Genomic DNA, 20,483 nt, shown 5'->3' on the forward strand with positions numbered 1-20,483 from the left:
CGTGAGTGTTGGTCCAACCTGTCAACCGCCGGTGGCCACCAGGGGCAACTCTGGGCTGGCCTACTGGAAGTTTGGACAATCCGGTGTGCCCTGAGAACGAGATACGTGCGACTCCTATCGGGATTTGTCGGCACATTGGGCGGCTTTGCTGGTCTTGTTTTACCATTGTCGAAATGTCTTGCGAACCGGGATTCTGAGGTTGATCGGGTCTTCCCGGGAGAAGGTATATCCTTCGTTGACCATGAGAGCTTGTGATGGGCTAAGTTGGGACACCCCTGCAGGGTATATTATCTTTCGAAAGCCGTGCCCATGGTTATGAGGCAGATGAGAATTTGTTAATGTTCGGTTGTAGATAACTTGACACCAGATCTGAATTAAAACGCATCAACCGCGTGTGTAGCCGTGATGGTCTCTTTTCGGCGGAGTCCGGGAAGTGAACACGGTTTTGGGTTATGTTTGACGTAAGTAGGAGTTCAGGATCACTTCTTGATCATTGCTAGCTTCACGACCGTTCCGTTTGCTCTCTTCTCGCTCTTGTTTGCGTATGTTAGCCACCATATATGCTTAGTCGCTGTTGCAACCTCACCACTTTACCACTTCCTACCCATAAGCTTAAATAGTCTTGATCTCATGGGTTTTGAGATTGCTGAGTCCTCGTGACTCACCAGATACTATCACAACAGTTGCAGGTGCCGATGATACCAGTGCAGATGATGCAACCGAGCTCAGATGGGAGCTCAACAAAGACCTTGGTCGTTGCTATGTATCGTTTCATGTTGATCAGTAGTGGAGCCCAGTTGGGACGATCGGGGATCTAGCAGTTGGGTTATCTTCTTTTCTTTTGGCTTCGTCCGTAGTCGGACCATGTGTGTACTCTAAATGACGTATGATTTATTATATGTTCATTGTGTGAAGTGGCGATTGTAAGCCAACTCTTTATCCCATTCTTGTTCATTACATGGGATTGTGTGAAGATGACCCTTCTTGCGACAAAACCACAATGCGGTTATGCCTCTAAGTCGTGCTTCGACACGTGGGAGATATAGCCGCATCGTGGGTGTTACACCAGCCCAGTTGAACCCTACCTTGCGGTAGTACCGCAAGGGCGCGCAGTAGTACCGTTTCGGCGGTTCTACCGCTCGTTGCTATACGCAACAGGGCCTTGTCTAGTCTCTGCCTCGCGAGCGGTAGTACCGCACGGCCAAGCGGTAGTACCGCAAGCTCCTGCGGTAGTACCGCGAGCCTGTGCGGTAGTACCGCATGTCGTGGGCTGAATAAGTGGGTAACGGTTGGATCTATCGTCCCCCCCACTATATAAAGGGGGTGTTCTTCCCCAAGTTGACTACCTCTTCCCTCCTCAAGCTCCATTGTAGCTCAAAGCTCCATTTTCGCCCGATCTCTCTCCCTAGCCAATCAAACTTATTTTTATAGGGATTGGTTGAAAAGGCCCCGATCTACACTTCCACCAAGAGAAATTTGATTCCCCCCACTAATCCCTTGTGGATCTTGTTACTCTTGGGTGTTGCACCCTAGACGATTGAGGTCACCTCGGAGCCATATTCCATTGTGGTGAAGCTTCGTGGTGTCGTTGGGAGCCTTCAATTAAGTTGTGGATATAGCCCCAACCTTGTTTGTAAAATTTCTGCCACCGCCTTCAAGGGCACCAATAATGGAATCACAGCATCTCGCATTGTGTGAGGGCGTGAGGAGAATACGGTGGCCCTAGTGGCTTCTTGGGGAGCATTGTGCCTCCACGCCGCTCTAACAGAGATGTACTTCCTCTCAAAGGGAAGGAACTTCGGTAACACAGCCTCGTCTCCACCGACTCCACTCTTGGTTATCTCTCACCTTTGCTTGTGCAAGCTTATTTTGTGTTGTATCCTTTGCTTGCTTGTGTGCTTGTTGTTGTTGCATCATATAGGTTGTTCACCTAGTTGCACATCTAGACAACCTACTTTGATGCTAAATTTAATTTGGTCAAGAAAAGCTAAAGATTGTTAGTTGCCTATTCACCCCCCCCTCTAGTCAACCATACTGATCCTTTCAACAGGGGCGACACCGACGAACACCACCAGAGATGAACACATACCACCGTCGACCCATCTGGCCTCACCACCACCACCAACATCCCTGCAGCAACACCCACACGTCAACCAAGCAGACCCCAAGATGATGCCTTCAAGAAGGGTCGCGACGTCGGTTGCGCCGCCATCATCCACACCAGGAGGACCTGGGCCAGGGGTTTCCCCGGGGTCTAAACTACCATGTTCATCCGACCAAGCAAGGTGGGCCTTGAACGTTGGTCGTCTGATCGCCACCCAACGACTCCCCAAAGAGGGGAGAGGGTCATACAGGAACGAGGTGGTCCAGAGAGGATCACACCCCGCTAACCCGGCTTCCGATTGGAGAATCAAACCACTCCGGGGTCCGATGACGAGGAGGAAACAACCTAGCGATGACGCCTCCAAGGAGGTTAGTGGTGCCCACGGGCGTCGCCGTCACCGGCTCCCGATGGAGCATGGCTTTCGCCACGGTTGATCCGACAACCACTCGACGGACGGCTGAGTGTGATGAGTTGCGCACGAACACAACCTCCAGCAGCCACATCCCACCTGCCGCGCAGAGCTGATCCTCCCGAGACGTGCCACCACCACGCCATCGAGCAGCAGCCACCGGAGCTCCGAGTTGGACGTCGGCAAGGCCATGGCGTGAGACATGGTTGACCCGAGCTAGAGAAATGCCAGATCTGAGTAGCGCCTGTCCTGGTAGCCCGTCACACAGCGGGACCAGAAGCAGCTGAGCGCAACATCCCCAACACCCGGCGCGGACCACCAAAGACCAGATCCAGGTGCATCTAGACCGCCTGCGCCGCAACAGGGCAGTCTCGGATCAAACCCGGGTCATCCGTTGCGCCGCTCCACCACCCCAACGCCGTGCTCGAGCGGCCAAGCCACGACACGGACGAGATGCAGGTCGCCAGAGCTGGTTGTGCCAGAACGAGACCCACACGAGAACGCTGCCGCAGTCACCGAGGGAGGGCTCTGTCGTGCTCGAGGCCTTCCCACGACGCGAGCAAGGTCTCCTCCGCCGCCGTCGGCCGCAGAGGCTTCGCCCTGCAGCTTCCTCCGACAGCGGCGGAGAGGAGAGGAAGGATTCTGCGCCGCAGCTAGGGTTGCTTTTCCGCCCGAGCCGCTCGCACGGGAGCGGCGCGGGGGACAATAGAGACAAAGCCTAAATATCATCATTTAATCATGTGAAACTATTTCACACACGACTCCTTGAACCTGATTGTCAGAGGACATGTGATGCAACAACCATGTTCCAACACACATGATGGAAGGCCGAGTTGAGTTGTGGTGCAAAAAACGCGCAGCCATTGTCGTGCATGTAGCAACGTTCTCGATCATGTGATACTTGCTCTCGTCTTCATTTCTATCTCAAAGGTGGTCATATTCGTTTACAATGTAAAATTTCAGTTGCGAGGAAGAAACTAGCTTGTGGTTTTGCTCCGGTTTCTTGATTGATTAAAAAGACCATATGGAAGAAAGAAACATTTTTGTCGGCCGAGCTCGAGTCGGCCTGAGCATCTCCGCCTCCTTCTCCGTACGCAGTGCGGCACAGGTTCGGGTGGATTTTTCTGGTTTCCTGCGGAACCCTGTGGCAGAAACAGTGCTTGGAATAAATTCCATCGGTGCTTTTCCCCTCTGCTCCAAACGGGCCAGATAAAACCATCCCTCGGGAACCGAGCTCGCTACGAGAATCCAGTAAAATCCACTAAATCCAAGCGTGAGCGCAGTAAAGATAAAAGTTTTGCTTTCAACGCTAGTACGCGGTAGAAACAAAAGTTGAACAGGATTGGCACAGTAAAAAAGAAGTTGCGCACTTCTGGTATGCGCTTCCAGTCCTTTCTGCGGAAGCGCCTTTGCCCCTTTTCATTCCCACGTCGAGTCCCACTCCTGTAGCTCCCGCCGGGCGCGGGCCCACCCACCCACATGCTAGGCCAAGTCAAGTCCGCGCGTGACCTTTCCTTTTCAATCCGGCGGCTCAGGCCGCGCCCACGCCAAGCGTCGCGGCATCCCAGCCGTCCGCCCACGCAGCGCCTCCAGAGCGTCCCCCTCTGCGCCTCTCTTCCACACGCACGAGTGTCCGTACAGCAGCGCCCACGCGGAACCAGCGTCTCCACGCGGGCCCGCGCGTCAGCATCGCTGACACTCCCACGACGCACCTCTCCTAGCTCCTACTCTACCCCCTCTCTCTCTCTCTCTCTCACTCACTCTCACTCGCCATTCTTTCATGCACGGGGCAGCGGAGGCCTTAAAACCCCAATCCCCCCGCACCCCTTTCCCCCTCGCGGGTTCTCCTTGCCGCCGCCGCTCGCCTGAGGAGAGGAGAGAGGGAGGGAGGGAGAGATCTTGCTGCTGCCGCAGTGCCGCTTCATCTATCCTTGCCCGCGAAGCTGCCGCCGGCGCTCGCCTGAGGCGTGGGCTTGTGAGGCGGGGGAGGCCATGGAGGCGGGGCAGGATCCGGAGGCCGAGGACGAGAACCCGGGCTTGCAGGAGCTGTTCCGGCACTACGACGACCTCTACTTCCGCGGCGCGCTCGCCGGCGCCGGCTTCTCCGTCGAGCGGGCCGCCCCGCGCGCCAAGACGATCAGGTGCGCATCCGCCTCTTGGGCTCCCGTTTCTTTGACTCTTGCGGGGGTGGGTGGGGGGGTTGGACCGTCGGGGTGGGCGCCAGGATTTTGCTGGAGACCCCGATCGACTCCCCGGCCGTTAGGAGATGGCTTGCCCGACGAATTTATTTTCTAGCGTCTTTCAAAGAACAATCCTGCTTAGGATGGCGGCGCTATAGATTCTCCCTAATCGCCTCAAAAGATGTTCGTTGTTTAGCAGCATTTGACACTCCCCACTTCGATTTGCATAAAAGATTTTGATTTTATTTCGGTCTAAGTCGATTTTTCCGTCCAATGGTGCAATGGCGTCAAATCTTGATTTCACTTTTTTTTTAAATATAGCATTTTCCCCATTGATTGCTTGCTTGAGCTCAGCTCGACCTTCTTTACAGATCGCAGCACTTCCTTCATGAACTCATTATCTTTTTTTTTTGCGGGTGAAAATTCTATTGATCAAGTTGTAGCAAGGCTACAGTCTGAATTACAAAGTTCAATAACCTCTGACAGGCCAGAGTTTAACCAAACAACGGTTCTTTCTTCACTTGTAGCAAACTTTGCTAAGAAATCACAAACACTATTTTGACTACGCTTAATGTGCATAAAGGTGGTCTCACGGAGTTCCCTTAATAGCTTAATCTCACGCACCAAAGTAGCAAAAATGGATCTGTTCGTGTTATCATCATTGATCATATTTACTGCCTCCAAAGAATCCATCTCCACCTGTATTGGAAGATCAGTTCTCTGTAAAGCGATAGATAAACCTTCCATACAAGCAGAAAGTTCAGATTCAAGAGCATTCCTGCAAGAGAAAAGTACTCTGCATCTGCATGAAGAGAAAATAATGCTCCCAGTACTATCGCGAAGAACCATTCCGGCACCTGCTCGGTCATCAGTAGTCCAAGACCCGTCGATGTTAAGCTTTGTCCATTTGACATCAGGAACTGCAGCCGTGGCAGTGTGTGTACAGTTGGACAGATGCTCATACGAGATAGTATGCTTCCCCTTGTTTTGGTTGCAATCTGAGTTTTTGAGAGTCACCAATGAGTCCACATAACTAACCACAAAGCTCCTTGACACCTTCAACGAAGGAGGGACCTTATCATGGGTCACTTCATTTCGGTTGTGCCACACCCGCCAGAGGGTCATTAAGAGCATGCACCTATCAATCTCAGGCAAAGGATGGAGCACATTCAGCAGCCACTCCCTTCCTGTGTTTTGAACCTCTTCCAGATTCGGCAGCCGCCAATTCAATTGCATGCACTTCCACATTTGCACAGCTAAGGGACAACGGCAGAGAGCATGGAAAGTGTCTTCCGTTTCTCGATTACAAACAGGGCATGTCCCTGATAACTCAAGACCCCGTTTATATTTGTTCTGCCAAGTAGGGAGAGAGTCCACCGATGCACGCCATGCAAAATTCTTGACAGTAGGAGGCACATGGCTTTTCCAAATAATTATAATCTGCCAGCAACTACGCCGTCCATCCGGTGCTGAGCTAGATGCTTGAGCTGTCGATCTGCAAGATTCTTCAAAGGCAAGATTATACACCGACTTGACTGAAAAAGTACCACTTCTAGCCGGCCCCCAAGCGATCACATCTTCACCTGGTCTAGGTGAAGCTTTGATTTTCAATATTTCTGATATATCACATGGTAAGAAGGCTGAATGCAGTGTGTTAACATTCCACGACCCATTGTCATTCAGCAGCTGAGAAACATAGCGAATTCTGCACCGCCCCTGAACAGAAATTGGCTTATATGAAAAGGGCCTAGGGATCCAACTATCCCTCCAAATTCTAATACTTTTCCCGTCTCCAACTCTCCAGATTAAGCCCTTCTTTAGCAATTCAAGACCATAACTGATTGCTGTCCACGTTGAAGACCCATTCCCTGCGAATGCAGTATTTTCCAACTTCCCATTCGGATAATATTTGCTCTTCAACAGTTGTGCACACAAGCTGTCCGGCCTAGTCAGTAGCCTCCAAGCTTGGCGAGCAAGGAGGGCTTGATTGAACATTCTGAAGTCTCTAAAACCGGCGCCACCTTTACACTTTGGCTGCTGTAGTTTCTGCACTCATTATCGCATTAGCTAGATATGTAGACTTTAGCAAGAGCATTTCCTTACTGTATGTTGATTCTGGGCTATAAAACGTGAGTGTGTTATCTAGTAATATAATCCCTAGGCCAGTAAATAGTGAGCTAAAACGTCTTATATTAGTATACAGAGGGAGTGTTATTTTTTCAATTATTAAATTGACTTGGTTTATTATGAAAAATAATATAAAGAAAGCACTGATTCGATTGTACACAAGCAGTTCTTTCGGATACTGTTCCCTTGGAGGCCTGAGCAAAATAACACTCTACAAGCCAATGCCGCGATATCGCACAAATGCCGATCTGAAGAACGCCCTGCTGCATCTCATGATTCATGGAATCGTATTCGTAAAGCGTGGTCTGACGAGCCTCGGGTAAATACTTGTGTCCTTTCAAGTAAGATTATGTGTTCCAATCTTAGTCTTCTCCTAGCATGCCTGCCTACCTGATGCTTAAGTTTTCGTGTGCATTCATGCAGCCATGGTCCTGCTTTCCGTGATTGGATGGATGCTATCAACACTAGCTCCGTCGAGGATTACGCGGTTAGTATTTTCTGGCAGATGTGTTTTTAACCATTTCAGTCCGTTGATGATTTTGGCTTTTGCTTGCGCCACACTACCCAGAGACCAACAGGTGGCTACTGTATCACCACCACCCATGATTTCAGTCAGGAAAAATCCTGCAACATGCAGGGTTTTTTGTGGAAGGTACTACTTTCCATGCATACTTCTCTTTTTAGTGTTTTCCTTTTTGTTAGTAAATTTCAATCTGGTTTACCTCTTACTGGCATGTTCAATTTTTTATATTTCAGTGTGACGAGTGTGGCAATACACTTGTGAGGGCCAAGGGCCTGGGACCTCCATCTGATTCCTGCTGTATCGAGAATGTTAGCGAACATCCAACCTGTCGCAACAAGCTTTGCCACTGGCACAAGTAAGACTGCACAAATTTACCCTGACATATAACTCACATTCTTAATTATTGTACCTCACACTCTTGATTTTCTTCCTCGCACAAAGTCGACAAGATATGCCGCTGAAGGCTTGAACTCTGGGTGGTTCATTTCTCTTTGAAATTTGCCTCTGAATCATTTAGATGCAGAATGACGTCTCAAACTCGTAACTAGATGCATATGCCGTTTGTTTGTTATTTTTAATACTCTCAGAGACTGGTGTCTCTAGATAATGTTTACTTTCAACTAATGTTTGCATGGTGAACTTCAAAGGTGTATGTGTTTGAGAAAACTTCATAGGTGTATTGACTGATGCTATTTTCTGCAGCCACAAGAAGGCTTGTCGTGGTAAATACGTGGTGACCAAACCAGCAGTGACACCAGGACAAAAGATGGCTCCAAAAGGTAAATGTCAGAATCAATTATCTAATACGCCATCGGTTATGAGCTCCAAACTAACCATAACGAGAATAGAGGTCAAACCTGGCTCCTCTGCTTCAGTTTTACCACTACACGCATTCACCTAAAATCTGTCCCGTTTATGGTTATTCTTACATTCTTGTATCTTAAGTTGTCAGCATGCATGCAACTGTTTGTGTCCACATTTTGTTTTTTATTCTGTAGCTTGATACATTCAAGAATCAAGATAGCTACCATGTGTTATAAAATTCTTGGCTGATGTTGTAGGTGTGACCTCTTATCTATTATAGATTCTTTTGTTGATGCTATATATACAATTAAGTGAAAAATAAGGTGCTTGTGTCAGGAGTGGCACTGAAACTGAAACCATGATATCTAACAAAAAATATATCAGCTATAATCCCTAAATATTCAAGAATCAAGATAGCTACCATGTATTATAAAATTCTTGGCTGATGCTGTAGGTGTTTTTATCTATTATAGATTATTTTGCTTATGCTATACAACTAAGGGAAAAAACAGGTGTTTGTGTCAGGAGTGGCATTAAAACTGAAACCATGATATCTAACAAATGAAGATCAAGTCCACTGTATGGTAACTATTTTTGCGCGTAACTTGGTGGGTCATGTAAACGCGTTGCTATAGTGATTTTTTTGTTTAATTTTATTATGTGAACTTTGGTACTTCCAGCATTAGTACGAAATATTGTTCGCCAACAAGAACATAGACTTCACAGTAGTCCCCAAAGACAATTCTTTGCTACAGGTAACTTGCTACCATATCAACTTACAACATGACTTCTTCAGGTACAACCAAAATGTCCAAGTCACAACAAGGAGCTGTACAGCAATCAGATTCAGATGAAGTGCAAGAGAATAGCTCCCTGAAGAAGGCACGCAAGAGAAATATACCTGAAGACTTTCAGAAAGCAATTGTTGTGTCGGCCGCCCCTCGGAGAAAGCAGAAGCAAGAGCTTGTCGCATGGGCGATGCGCGAGCATTTGCTTAGCAACAACGTAAAGTCACTGGGCAGTAGCACCTCAAAGAAGGGGGATGACTCTCAGAAGGCAATTGTTCTCTCTGCTGCCCCTCGGAGCAGACGGCTGAAACGGAAGCAATCATCGGTTACGTCGGAGGAGCACGGGCTTTTCTCTCCGGGGAGGAGTTGCAACAATGCAAACTCGCCGAGAAGCAACACCTCCAGGAAGGACGTTCAGAGATTCAGTGTGCAGCCTTCTGCATCTCAGAAGAAACCGAAGCTAGGGCAAGGCCTGGCCGCGTTGGAGAAGCACATTTCCCGGCCTGCTGCCACTCAAAGCACGGTCAAGCAGCCGGCCAAATCCAGCTCCTCGATGAAGACACGGAGGCAGCATCGGCCTGAAGACTCTCCGATGATAACCGTTCAGCCTGCCGCCCCTCTGACCCGGAGCAAACGGAAGCAATCGAACCGGGCTGCGCCGGCGAGGCAGGCGGCGAGAAGCGAAGCTAGGGGCTCTGCCAAGGAGAAAGAGTACGTTTGCTTCAGCCTGTGGCTGAACTTCTATGAATCAGAGTGCTCCAGTGGATCGGCCGAGCCGCTCGTGAACAAGAGAACGGTGCAGAGGAGAAGGGACAGGGAACGCTTGGTTCAGAGAGCAGCACATTCACGCTCCATGGAGGCCCGGCCGGATGAGGAGGTCTCGTCTGGACAAACCGAGCCACCGCCTCTACACTTGGAGGTCATTGCTATCGATGACGAGGTGATGGCTGAAGCTCCATCAATGGATGTTCTTGCTCCTCCCGCTGATCAGGTGCTGGCTGAAGACCCTGGAGCTGGAGGTCAGTCCCAGCCACCAGCTCCATCCATGAACGTTGTCATCCCTCCCGCGGACCATGGAGGCCGACCTGATCCATCTTCAAGCGTGGACATTGCTGCTGCTGCTCCTGCTGACCAGGTGATGGCTCAGGCCCATGCAGATCAGTCACAGCCACCAGCTCCGTGCTCCATCGCCGCTGATCAGGTGGTTCCAGTTCCACCTCGTTCGGCTGACCCGCCTGGTCTAACACCTCCAAATCCAACAAGTTGGCCTGCCGTGATAGACATCTCTGACGATGATGATGACTGAACTCCTTCTCCATCACCCTGTACCCTGCTTATCCTGGATTAAATTCCCGGTCAGTGCTTACTATAGGTAGGTAGTACTAGTACTAGCAGTAACTTATCACTGTCGTTTAAGCGTCGAACCAGTGTTTAATCTTAGCATCGTCAAGCCAGCATGACTGATTTGCTGTGGAGGCATAGAGCTCTGATCTAAAGGGCGAAATTAACATCCTGTGAGATGGCGCGTGGTGCTACGACTCCCTTTCTGTGATGTTTTCTGAGACACTGGCTTAGGGGCATGGTGAACTGAAGCATGTAGTTAGCTGCATTGTAACGTTGAAACATGCGTGTATCATGGGAAAGTCGAGACTTTCTTGTGCTCGCTAGATCATTCGAGCCATCCCGCGTATCCTTCTGCGTGCGGTTTTACTGGTCATTGCCACTCCTTTTTTTGTACCGCGGATACGCAAACGTTTTGCGTATCTTTTCATTGATCTTGCCTTGCCATGGTGTTTTTGTGAGCATGCCATTTGCTAGACGAAATTATCTTGACATGACCATGGAAGCTCTGGAAGCTACTACCTTACATTTGTGCAGCGATAATAAGCTAACCAAACACTCACATCCAAGGTGCAGTTTAATTAGTGCTTTTGGTTGGGAGACTGAAGGATTCTTCTTTTAAAAAGACGGTATGGTCCTATTTCCTTAAGGCCTTGTTCGGTTGAGTTTGGATCCAAAAGGATTGAAGGGATTCGAGGGGGGTTTAAGCCCCTTCTAAGCCAAAATACGTCCCAATCTTTGTCAATCCTCTCCAACCCTCTTGGGAGAAGATTAACCGATTAAGCCCTAAAAGAGGGTTTAGTTCGGCACTTCCGCTTTATGTCGTATTGTATTGCTGTTCAAAACAAACCCAAACATGATCGATCACCAAGGCCTCGTACATGCATGTTTGGGGCTTAGTTGGTTCTCTGCATGGATGTTTGGTCCCTTGTATATGTGGTCTCAAATACAATCTCTAAACAAAATCACTAGTTAAGTTAAGGAATGCCTCTTGCAAAGATCACTTCCACTTCCTATGGTGGTGACAATTTTTTTTTTGAGGGAAGCATGCTTTACTTTATTGATCAATAGAGCGGATTACAGGAATAATAGAAGTATCATGAGGGTATAACTGCCACACATGGCGACCCTCCCCTAAATTTAAAGCATGTCTAGCTAAGCCATGAGCCTCCTTGTTGGAAAGACGTCTCTCATGGGTGAAAGAGCAGAACTGAAAATCCCTGCTCGAGTCGTCGGTCTACTACACAATTGGGGCAATTGTGCCCATAGTTCCAGTTTGTATGTCCTTGACCACCGAGAGGCAATCTGAAGCCACCCTAATATGAGTGAGTGCGAGGTCCCTGGCTAGTGCAATAGCCTCGTGACATGCAAGAGCTTCCAAGATGTTCGGATCGATCATACCATGGGAAGACCACCGCCGCTGACCCGGCATATGCTCCTGATTAATCCCAACAGACAGCACTAACAGCCCCCACAGGAGGATGTTTACAGATAGTTGCATCGATGTTTACCTTATGGTGACCTGCCGGTGGTGGTATCCATTCTTGTGCCCGCACTGGAATTGTCCTTGGCTTTGGTATTTCATGTGACGAGAAAGCAATACTCAAGTCTGCCAAGTAGCGTGTGATGAACGAATGTGTCCCCAGCGGGCTCTGGTGTTCCCCTTCATGGATTAGCTTTCGCCGCGCCGACCAGATGGCCCACAGTGTCACGGTTAGCTTTGTGAACTCCTCATGTGGCAACGATTCTTGCATGCTGAAGATCAACGCCTTTGCGTTAGGTTCTGCTGTTGCAATCACATGCCCAACCAGCTCTGGGTCGCTTAGCGCCCATACACAACGAGCCATCGTACATGTTATCAATGAATGCATCCATGAGTCCTCGTCTCCACAGGTAGCACATCGCGACGATGTGGACATATTACGATGACTGAGGACATCCGCCATGGGTATAGAGCATTGTGCAAGTCTCCATAGAAATACCTTTAGTTTTGACGGAACCACAATCTTTCAAAGGCTGGCCCAGCTTGTTTCTTCTCTCGTCCTATTAGTCGGACCTGGTCGGCCATCAAGCCACGCCTCCCTTCTTAGTTCTGTATTGATGAGCATCCGATATGCCGAGCGGACGGAGAAAGAACCCTTCTGCTCATGTGCACATGCCCAGGAGTCACTGCATTGTCGAGTAGCTAGTGGGATATTGAGAATCACATCCGCATCAATTGGGAGAAAGGTCGCTCGAACCACGTCCTGCTTCCACCTGGCATTCGAGCTATCGATTAGCTCGGCGGCGAACTGTGGCCTGTGTTGACTCAAGCAAACAATGGACCTTAGGGACGCCTCTTTTTGAACCCAATTATGTTTCCATATCAAAGTATCTTTGCCATCACCAATGCGTTTGATGAGTCCCTGTGAGAGGATCTCCCTGCCCTCCAAATTTGAGATGGTTGGCTGCCCAGTGGAGCATCAAGAAAATCTGTAGTTGGAAAGTAGCGTGCTTTCAAAAAGTTTGCACTAAGTGTCTCTGGTGTTTGTAGGATCCTCCACGCCTGTCTTGCCAAAAGAGCAAGATTAAACAGTTCAATATCCCTAAAACCCAGTCCACCTTCATATTTTGGCCTTGTCATCTTCTCCCAGGAGACCCAACTTGTCTTCCTTTCACCACATTTGCTTCCGCACCAAAACTTGTGTATGATGAAATTAATATGAAGACAAAAGCCCCGAGGTAGCTTGAAGCATGCCAGAGAGTAAACAGGAATTGATTGTGCTACAGACTTTATAAGTACTTCTTTCCCTCCAGAGGACAACACTTTTTCCATCCATCCCTTAACTTTGCTCTATACTTTGTCCTTCAAATATTTGAAGGCCCCATTTTTGCTGCTACCAACATCCGTAGGCATGCCCAAGTACTTTTCTAAGAGGCTCTCATTGTGAACATTCAAAATATTTTTCATGCTCTCTCTAACACTCTGCGAGCAACCCTTGCTGAAGAAAACTGAAGACTTATCCAAGTTAATTTTCTGTCCTGAAGCTTGGCAATAGGTTTCCAACAAAGACGATACCTGAATAGCCCCCTCAACACTAGCCTTGACGAACAACAGGTTGTCATCTGCAAAAAGAAGATGGCTTACCGGCGGCGCCGTGTCTGCCACTTTGATCCCATGCACTGGAGATGACTCTGTCTGGTTTTTTAAAAGGCACGAAAGTCCCTCTGCTGCCAACAAGAATAGGTAAGGTGATATTGGATCCCCCTGTCGAATTCCTCGTGAAGGTGTGAATTGCTCAAGTTTCTTTCCATTAAACATAACCGAAAACTTGACTGAACATACCATCCTCATAATTGAGTTGACCCAGGCAGGAGCAAACCCCAGTTTAGTCATGATAGCTCGAAGGTAGTCCCTTTCCAATCGATCATAGGCCTTCATCATGTCAAGCTTGAGAGCACAAAATCCATTTTTCTTTGATCTGTTTCTCTTCATAAAGTTTAAACACTCATAAGCTGAGATGATGTTATCTATGATCAACCTTCCAGCCACAAAGGCCGATTGCTCCTCTGATATGATCACAGGAAGGATGGACTTCAACCTGTTTGCCATAACTTTCGACGCAATTTTGTAGAGTACATTGCATAAACTGATGGGGCGGAATTGCGTCAGTAATGTGGGATTGGTTACCTTAGGAATGAGAACTAGGATAGTATCATTCTGTTGGAAATATGCCCTAGAGGCAATAATAAAATGATTATTATTATATTTCTTTGTTCATGATAGTTGTCTTTTATTCATGCTATAATTGTATTATCCGGAAATCGTAATACACGTGTGAATACTTAGACCACAACATGTCCCTAGTGAGCCTCTAGTTGACTAGCTCGTTGATCAACAGATAGTCATGGTTTCCTGACTATGGACATTGGATGTCGTTGATAACGGGATCACATCATTAGGAGAATGATGTGATGGACAAGACCCAATCCTAAGCATAACACAAGATCGTGTAGTTCGTTTTGCTAGAGCTTTTCCAATGTCAAGTATCTCTTCCTTAGACCATGAGATCGTGTAACTCCCGGATACCGTAGGAGTGCTTTGGGTGTACCAAACATCACAACGTAACTGGGTGACTATAAAGGTGCACTACAGGTATCTCCGAAAGTGTCTGTTGGGTTGACACGGATCGAGACTGGGATTTGTCACTCCGTATAACGGAGAGGTATCACTAGGCCCACTCGGTAGTGCATCATCATAATGAGCTCAAAGTGACCAAGTGTCTGGTCACGGGATCATGCATTACGGTACGAGTAAAGTGACTTGCCGACAACGAGATTGAACGAGGTATTGGGATACCGACGATCGAATCTCGGGCAAGTAACATACCGTGTGACAAAGGGAATAGTATACGGGGTTGCTTGAATCCTCGACATCGTGGTTCATCCGATGAGATCATCGAGGAGTATGTGGGAGCCAACATGGGTATCTAGATCCCGTTGTTGGTTATTGATCGGAGAGCCGTCTCGGTCATGTCTGCATGTCTCCCGAACCCGTAGGGTCTACACACTTAAGGTTCGGTGACGCTAGGGTTGTATGAATATGAGTATGCAGCAAAACGAATGTTGTTCGGAGTCCCGGATGAGATCCTGGACGTCACGAGGAGTTCCGGAATGGTCCGGAGGTAAAGAATTATATATAAGAAGTGCTGTTTCGACCATCGTGAAAGTTTCGGGGTCACCCGGTATTGTACCGAGACCATCGGAAGGGTCCCGGGGGTCCACCGGGTGGGGCCACCTATCCCGGAGGGCCCCGTGGGCTGAAGTGGGAGGGGAACCAGCCCCTAGTGTGCTGGTGCACCCCCCTCCCCTTGGGCCCCCCTGCGCCTAGGGTTGGAAACCCTAGGGTGGGGGGCACCCCACTTGCCTTGGGGGGCACTCCACCCCCCCTGGCCGCCGCCCCCCCTTGGAGATCTGATCTCCAAGGCCGGCGCCCCCCCCCTGGGGGCCTATATAAAGGAGGGGGGAGGGAGGGCAGCCGCACCTAAGTCTTGGCGCCTCCCTCCCCCTGCTACACCTCTTCCTCCTCCCGCAGTAGCTTGGCGAAGCCCTGCCGGAGTCCTGCTGCATCCACCACCACGCCGTTGTGCTGCTGGATCTTCATCAACCTCTCCTTCCCCCTTGCTGGATCAAGACGGAGGAGATGTCACGCTGACCGTACATGTGTTGAACGCGGAGGTGTCGTCCGTTCGGCGCTAGGATCTCCGACGATAGGATCACGACGAGAACGACTACCTCAACCCTGTTCTCTTGAACGCTTCCGCACGCGATCTACAAGTGGTATGTAGATGCATCTCTCTCGTATCACTCGTTGTTTAGATGAACTCATAAATGGATCTTGGTGAAACCGTAGGAAAAATCTTTTATTTTCTGCAACGTTTCCCTACACATTCAACTCCTCAACTTCGTCTTCACCCCCCACAGAGCTCCCAATGTCTTTGAAAGAAGTGCGCCGAGAACCCATCCGAACCTGGTGCTTTAGTAGGAGCCATCTAAAACAACGCCATTTTAATTTCCTCTCTGCTGTACTCAGCCGTGAGCCGCTGGTTCATCTCGTTTGTGACTTTGTGTGACAAGTGACGCACTACATGTGTGACTCCTGTGCTGTAGGTAGGATCTATTGACACTGTGGGCCAATCTTATGGCTATAGTGGTACTGTAGCTACAATACCATACTTTTGCTATAGTTAACAAAGCGTTTCCTGCTATACCTCGGGACACAGCCGAGACAGCTTGGAGCTATGCCCCTATGTGACGCTTGTTGCAACATGTGAATTTCATGTGTGTGTTTTGATACATTCTTTTTTCGGAATGGTTTATCTCTTGAATTGTGTGTCCAAATCATTAACCGCTTTCACTGTCACATTTCTCGTTGAGATTTTTGAAACTAGATCTTATGCAAATAGGTCTTCTTAACTTTTTTTCTCGAAGAAAAATGAAAACCGAAAAAAAAGAAGGGAAACATAAAAATGGAAACCGGAAGCACGTTTTGCGCTTCACTTTTCTTGAGAAGCACACTTCATGCTTCACGTGGTGCATAACCGTGATTTTCACTTTTCATGGAAGCACAGTTTGCGCTTCACGCGGTAAACATTGTGCTTTTCACTTTTCTAAAAGCACAGGGGGATTTTCGCACGGAAGCACAAGTGTGCTTCACGCGGTGCAGAACTCTGCTTTTCACTTTTTGGCAAGCGCAACTCCGTCTTTCACTTTTCGGTAAGCACATGCTTCAAGTGGAAGCACAACCGTGATTTTATTTTTGGGAAGCATGGTTTTGTGTGCTCCACGTAGGACTGCCCAAATCACTATCCAATGGTGTAGGACTAGTCTGATGGATAAGAGGCAAGCCTTGTGGGGATCACAACAAGGCCGATCTCCGCCCCGCGTTCGACACATGAAAGGAGAGAGGATTGTACTGATTTTCCTGTTTTCCCTTTCCAGTTTTGATATGCCCCACCTCAGGAAGCACAATTATGCATCTAAAAATGGCAATGGGTACCTATTACCCACCTGCCCTACAGGTAAAAATCCTATTAGAGTAAAGGCATGGAACAAAAAGTTACCCATGGGTATATAAATAGGGAAATCTGAAACCCATCGGGTAAAGTGGGTATGGGATCATACAAATATGGGCAAATTATCTCTACACTTTGTCATGAATTTGTGAACTCAAAATATATGATTATGAGTTAACATTTATGACTATGTGATGTTGCTTTGACGTGTTGTTGTTTGCAAGAAATGATGTTGTTTATTAAATGTGTTGTTTATAAGTATGTGTTGATATGAGTTCTTCAAATTGATGTTTTGCAAACATAGGTAATTTTACCCGCAGGTATATGTATCCTGTCAAGTAATGGGTATGGTAATAAATTGCACCCGTTGGCAAATATGGACAAGGATGATGGGTAAGCTCAAGAAGGGCAGGTGAGGGTATGAAGTGGCCTCACACATACCTGGAACGTAGTTTTATTTCAAAAAGTTGCTAGCTTTTGCATTTCCACCCTTAACACGGAGCACCCCGCAAAAACTACAACACAAGCCCAGACCAGAAAAGACAGGATACTCATAAAACATACTACAGGATAACGTAGAAACGTATCATGAATTGGATACAGTGCTTCGGTTAGTATGGGGCAAACATGGCCCTTAAGGTTTATCTTTTCTTAGCTCTAGAACTACTGCGAATTCCCTAAAAAAAACTACCACAGAAATTATTTTGTTACAGCCCAAAAGTAAATTAAACTGTTGGGACTTCTACAACAACATCATAACCTAATGTATCATCACTGTCAAGAGCGAGCTTTGTCCTTCTACTTATTTCATTCACTCAGATCATTCGGGCCTGGGCTAGTAGTAGGTTGCACTGATCGCTGCACTGGTTCCTCGTCGTCAGATTCTGACCATGCTCGTCTCTTCCGCTCTATCACGGATTGAGGATGACCCTACAATACAAAAGAGTAGATGAAGGCAACTTTGCACCAAAGCACTGATGAGCATGAACAGTTTAAATCACATATGTATGGAGCAAAATAACTTCCGTTGCATAGCAGGAAACAGACATCAAAGCTCCCCAAAGGAAAAACAAGCAAACTTGGATGCAGAAATAAATGTATTTTGACTTTATGGGAAAGAAATAGGAACCCTAACCGTTTCATCTTCGGCGTCAGAATCCTCAAGACCAGCAGCCGCAAGAAGGTGATCTGGGGCTTTCTCTGGTTTGTCACCGCCAGGATCCCTTGACATGTTTGCATAATCATCTTCGTCTGGTTCATTTCTGTATTGATCTTCTTCATCATCTTCGTATTGCATCTTTGTCTTCTGATCCTTCCTTCTCTTGCCACCCTTCCTCCTCTTCTTCCCACTGTCCCCATCTTCATCTTCATTCCTGGACCTATCTTTTCTCTTACCAGGGGTGTTGTTGGATGTTTTCCATTGTTCCTAATGAGAAACAGTACATTGTCAAATCATGCTTTAAGCTGTCAGGCAAAAACCAAATGTGCTTGTGACATTACAGCTTTGGAGAAACTAATCCTGGGTTAGGTACTTATGTTGCATGATCAAAAGCAGATTTTCACACAATGGACAAGAAAAATATGGTCTGTCACCATTGCTATACATAACAAATTCTTGGAAGACTATTGACTGATTTCCCGATAAAGTGCCTATTATTCAGTGATGCAATAGTGCGAGATGAGAATACAGATACTATAGAGAAACTTGTTCCCAAAGGGTTCCAAATAGCATGAGGAAACATTGCAACTTATTTGTGATTGAATACTCTTTTCCACATAAGCAACCATAAAAATGTGTCACATCACAGTATAAAGAAACTATGTCTTCTGTAGGCGCAAATGGCCTGGGGCCAATACCAACAAGCATATCTCAATAATGGAGTGGCATATCACAGGTGGTCCTCCTTGGCGAACAAAGAACAGCCGTGTTCAATCTCAGGTTGTAATCAACCCGACCAAAACCGATGGAAGGATGCTAGTTCATTTTTGGTACGTGCAGGCAAGTCTAGTAGCTCTAGCTCAAAACTTTGTATAGGCCGATTTCACGGGTAGATTTGAATCATTCTTTAACACTTATGAACGAACCCATTGACAACTATAGCTCTCATTGAAACACGCATGGTAATATATAAAAATACCTTGACACGCTCAAAGTGCTGCTCCTGTTGCATTACTTGCTTTAATTCGTCCTCTTGCTTCCTTCTTTCTAACTGTTACCAGCACCACATTAGCCATAAGCATATAATATTTTCAAACACAAACAGACATTTATGATGAAATACATGCAGCAAGAACAGGACCTGGAATTTCCTCTGCTCTTCAGCCCTCCGGCGAGCTTCATCAGCTAAAGCAATTTGACGGGTAACTTCCAATTTTTGCTTGGTTTGCTTCTCAGCTTGTTCAGCAGCATCACGATGAACCTTAGCAGCATCAAGCAAATGTCTGCAATACTCGACATGAGTTTCTATTTTCCTCTCATCAAAACCATGGGAATGGTAGGTTGATGCAACAGACAACAGACTGAACACTCTAATGGCGTTCTGAAGCTCAGAGACTGTTGCACGAACCTAGAAAAAGAAAGCATGCAGCAAAAATGAGTTCTGCGGTTAGTAAAGAGTACATACAAGATGATAGATTGTCATATCTTAAACAAGAAGGTGGGCGATGGCCTCTAAAAGAAGCGATCTATTTAGTGAAGGAAAAAAACTGCCATGAGGCTTTTATTCCCTATAATAGAGCTGCAAGCCTGTAATTCATAATACCATCTTTCAGCATATCAGGGTCAGATCTATGCTATAATAAGTCTGTAGATGGGACTACCCAATTTATATTGCCAAAACATTGCAGTAGTCTCGTCTTCTGTAGCTTGCAGCACGGAAAAGTTTGGTATAGATCTTAACAGGGGACTTTTCCTGGATGCTACTTAAATCTCCATGAGTTAAGATATGCAACACCAGGATCATGTGGTTCACACAAGGTAGTGTTTGGATAGGGTCAGGTTGAATGGGATAGGACAACCCAAAAATTCAGGATGGAATACAAACACTCCATCTTTGATGGATGAGATTGTGCAGCATTTTGTTTGGGATGAATGGACGCTATTAATTAATTAATTAATGCCATTAACTTTCATTAATAATAGTTATCATGCACTAATCAGAATTAATTAAATAATGCCATTAACTTTCATTAATAATAGTTATCATGCACTAATCAGCAGACGCTAACACTAAGCTGCATTTGGCATTTCGGTGGATTACGATCATCATGTTTATGTAATCAGCTTCTATATATATTTTTATGGTTGGCTAACCAGCGTTTTCCTATTTATGTGCCTATTTTTTTCACAACAGATTACTGAGGAATAAGTTCATCACAAGTTGACAACATGGTTCAACAACCGGAAACTAGATCACTTATCAATCCCAATCTTGCAGTAATTATCACCAACTATTGTCAATGGGTGAGATGGGCCTGTCTCATCCAATTGTGCAAGGATGAGCTTATTTGGTCGAATGGGTGAGATGGGCTTGTCAAACATTTCTTGGGGACATTCCTTCCAAGTTTAGTGAGCTTGTCCAGGGTGGAATACTGCCCCCCACAGTCCCACCCAACCAAATACAGGAGATGGTAAATTTTATTAATAATAGCAG

The 20,483-nt window shown here is 47.0% G+C and overlaps 2 protein-coding genes across 3 annotated transcripts in view; one reads left to right on the forward strand and one right to left on the reverse strand.

Moving 5' to 3' along the window:
* The first annotated feature begins 4,273 nt into the window (after positions 1-4,273).
* On the forward strand, positions 4,274-10,602 carry LOC119323634 (actin cytoskeleton-regulatory complex protein PAN1-like). 2 transcript variants are annotated; one of them, XM_037597331.1, is made up of 7 exons: positions 4,274-4,654; positions 6,987-7,139; positions 7,223-7,307; positions 7,389-7,472; positions 7,577-7,698; positions 8,046-8,122; positions 8,944-10,602. In XM_037597331.1, the coding sequence occupies exons 1-7, from the start codon at positions 4,506-4,508 to the stop codon at positions 10,239-10,241; spliced, it is 1,968 nt and encodes a 655-aa protein (XP_037453228.1). In that variant the 5' UTR covers positions 4,274-4,505; the 3' UTR covers positions 10,242-10,602. The 2 variants fall into 2 exon arrangements, with proteins under 2 accessions (XP_037453228.1, XP_037453229.1); XM_037597332.1 differs by having other exon boundaries at positions 4,275-4,654; positions 7,244-7,307.
* Positions 10,603-17,361: 6,759 nt separating this feature from the next.
* The window catches only part of LOC119322174 (protein CTR9 homolog), an 18,087-nt gene continuing 14,965 nt past the window's right edge, over positions 17,362-20,483 (reverse strand). Inside the window, exons 21-24 of the mRNA XM_037595665.1 lie at positions 19,131-19,397; positions 18,969-19,040; positions 17,966-18,256; positions 17,362-17,760 (exon numbers count right to left, since the gene is read on the reverse strand). Coding sequence (XP_037451562.1) covers positions 17,638-17,760; positions 17,966-18,256; positions 18,969-19,040; positions 19,131-19,397 — 753 coding nt within the window. The 3' untranslated portion in view covers positions 17,362-17,637. The remainder of the gene's footprint in view (positions 17,761-17,965; positions 18,257-18,968; positions 19,041-19,130; positions 19,398-20,483) is intronic.

Source organism: Triticum dicoccoides, chromosome 6B (genome assembly GCF_002162155.2).
Source record: "Triticum dicoccoides isolate Atlit2015 ecotype Zavitan chromosome 6B, WEW_v2.0, whole genome shotgun sequence".
NCBI classification, from domain to species: domain Eukaryota; kingdom Viridiplantae; phylum Streptophyta; class Magnoliopsida; order Poales; family Poaceae; genus Triticum; species Triticum dicoccoides.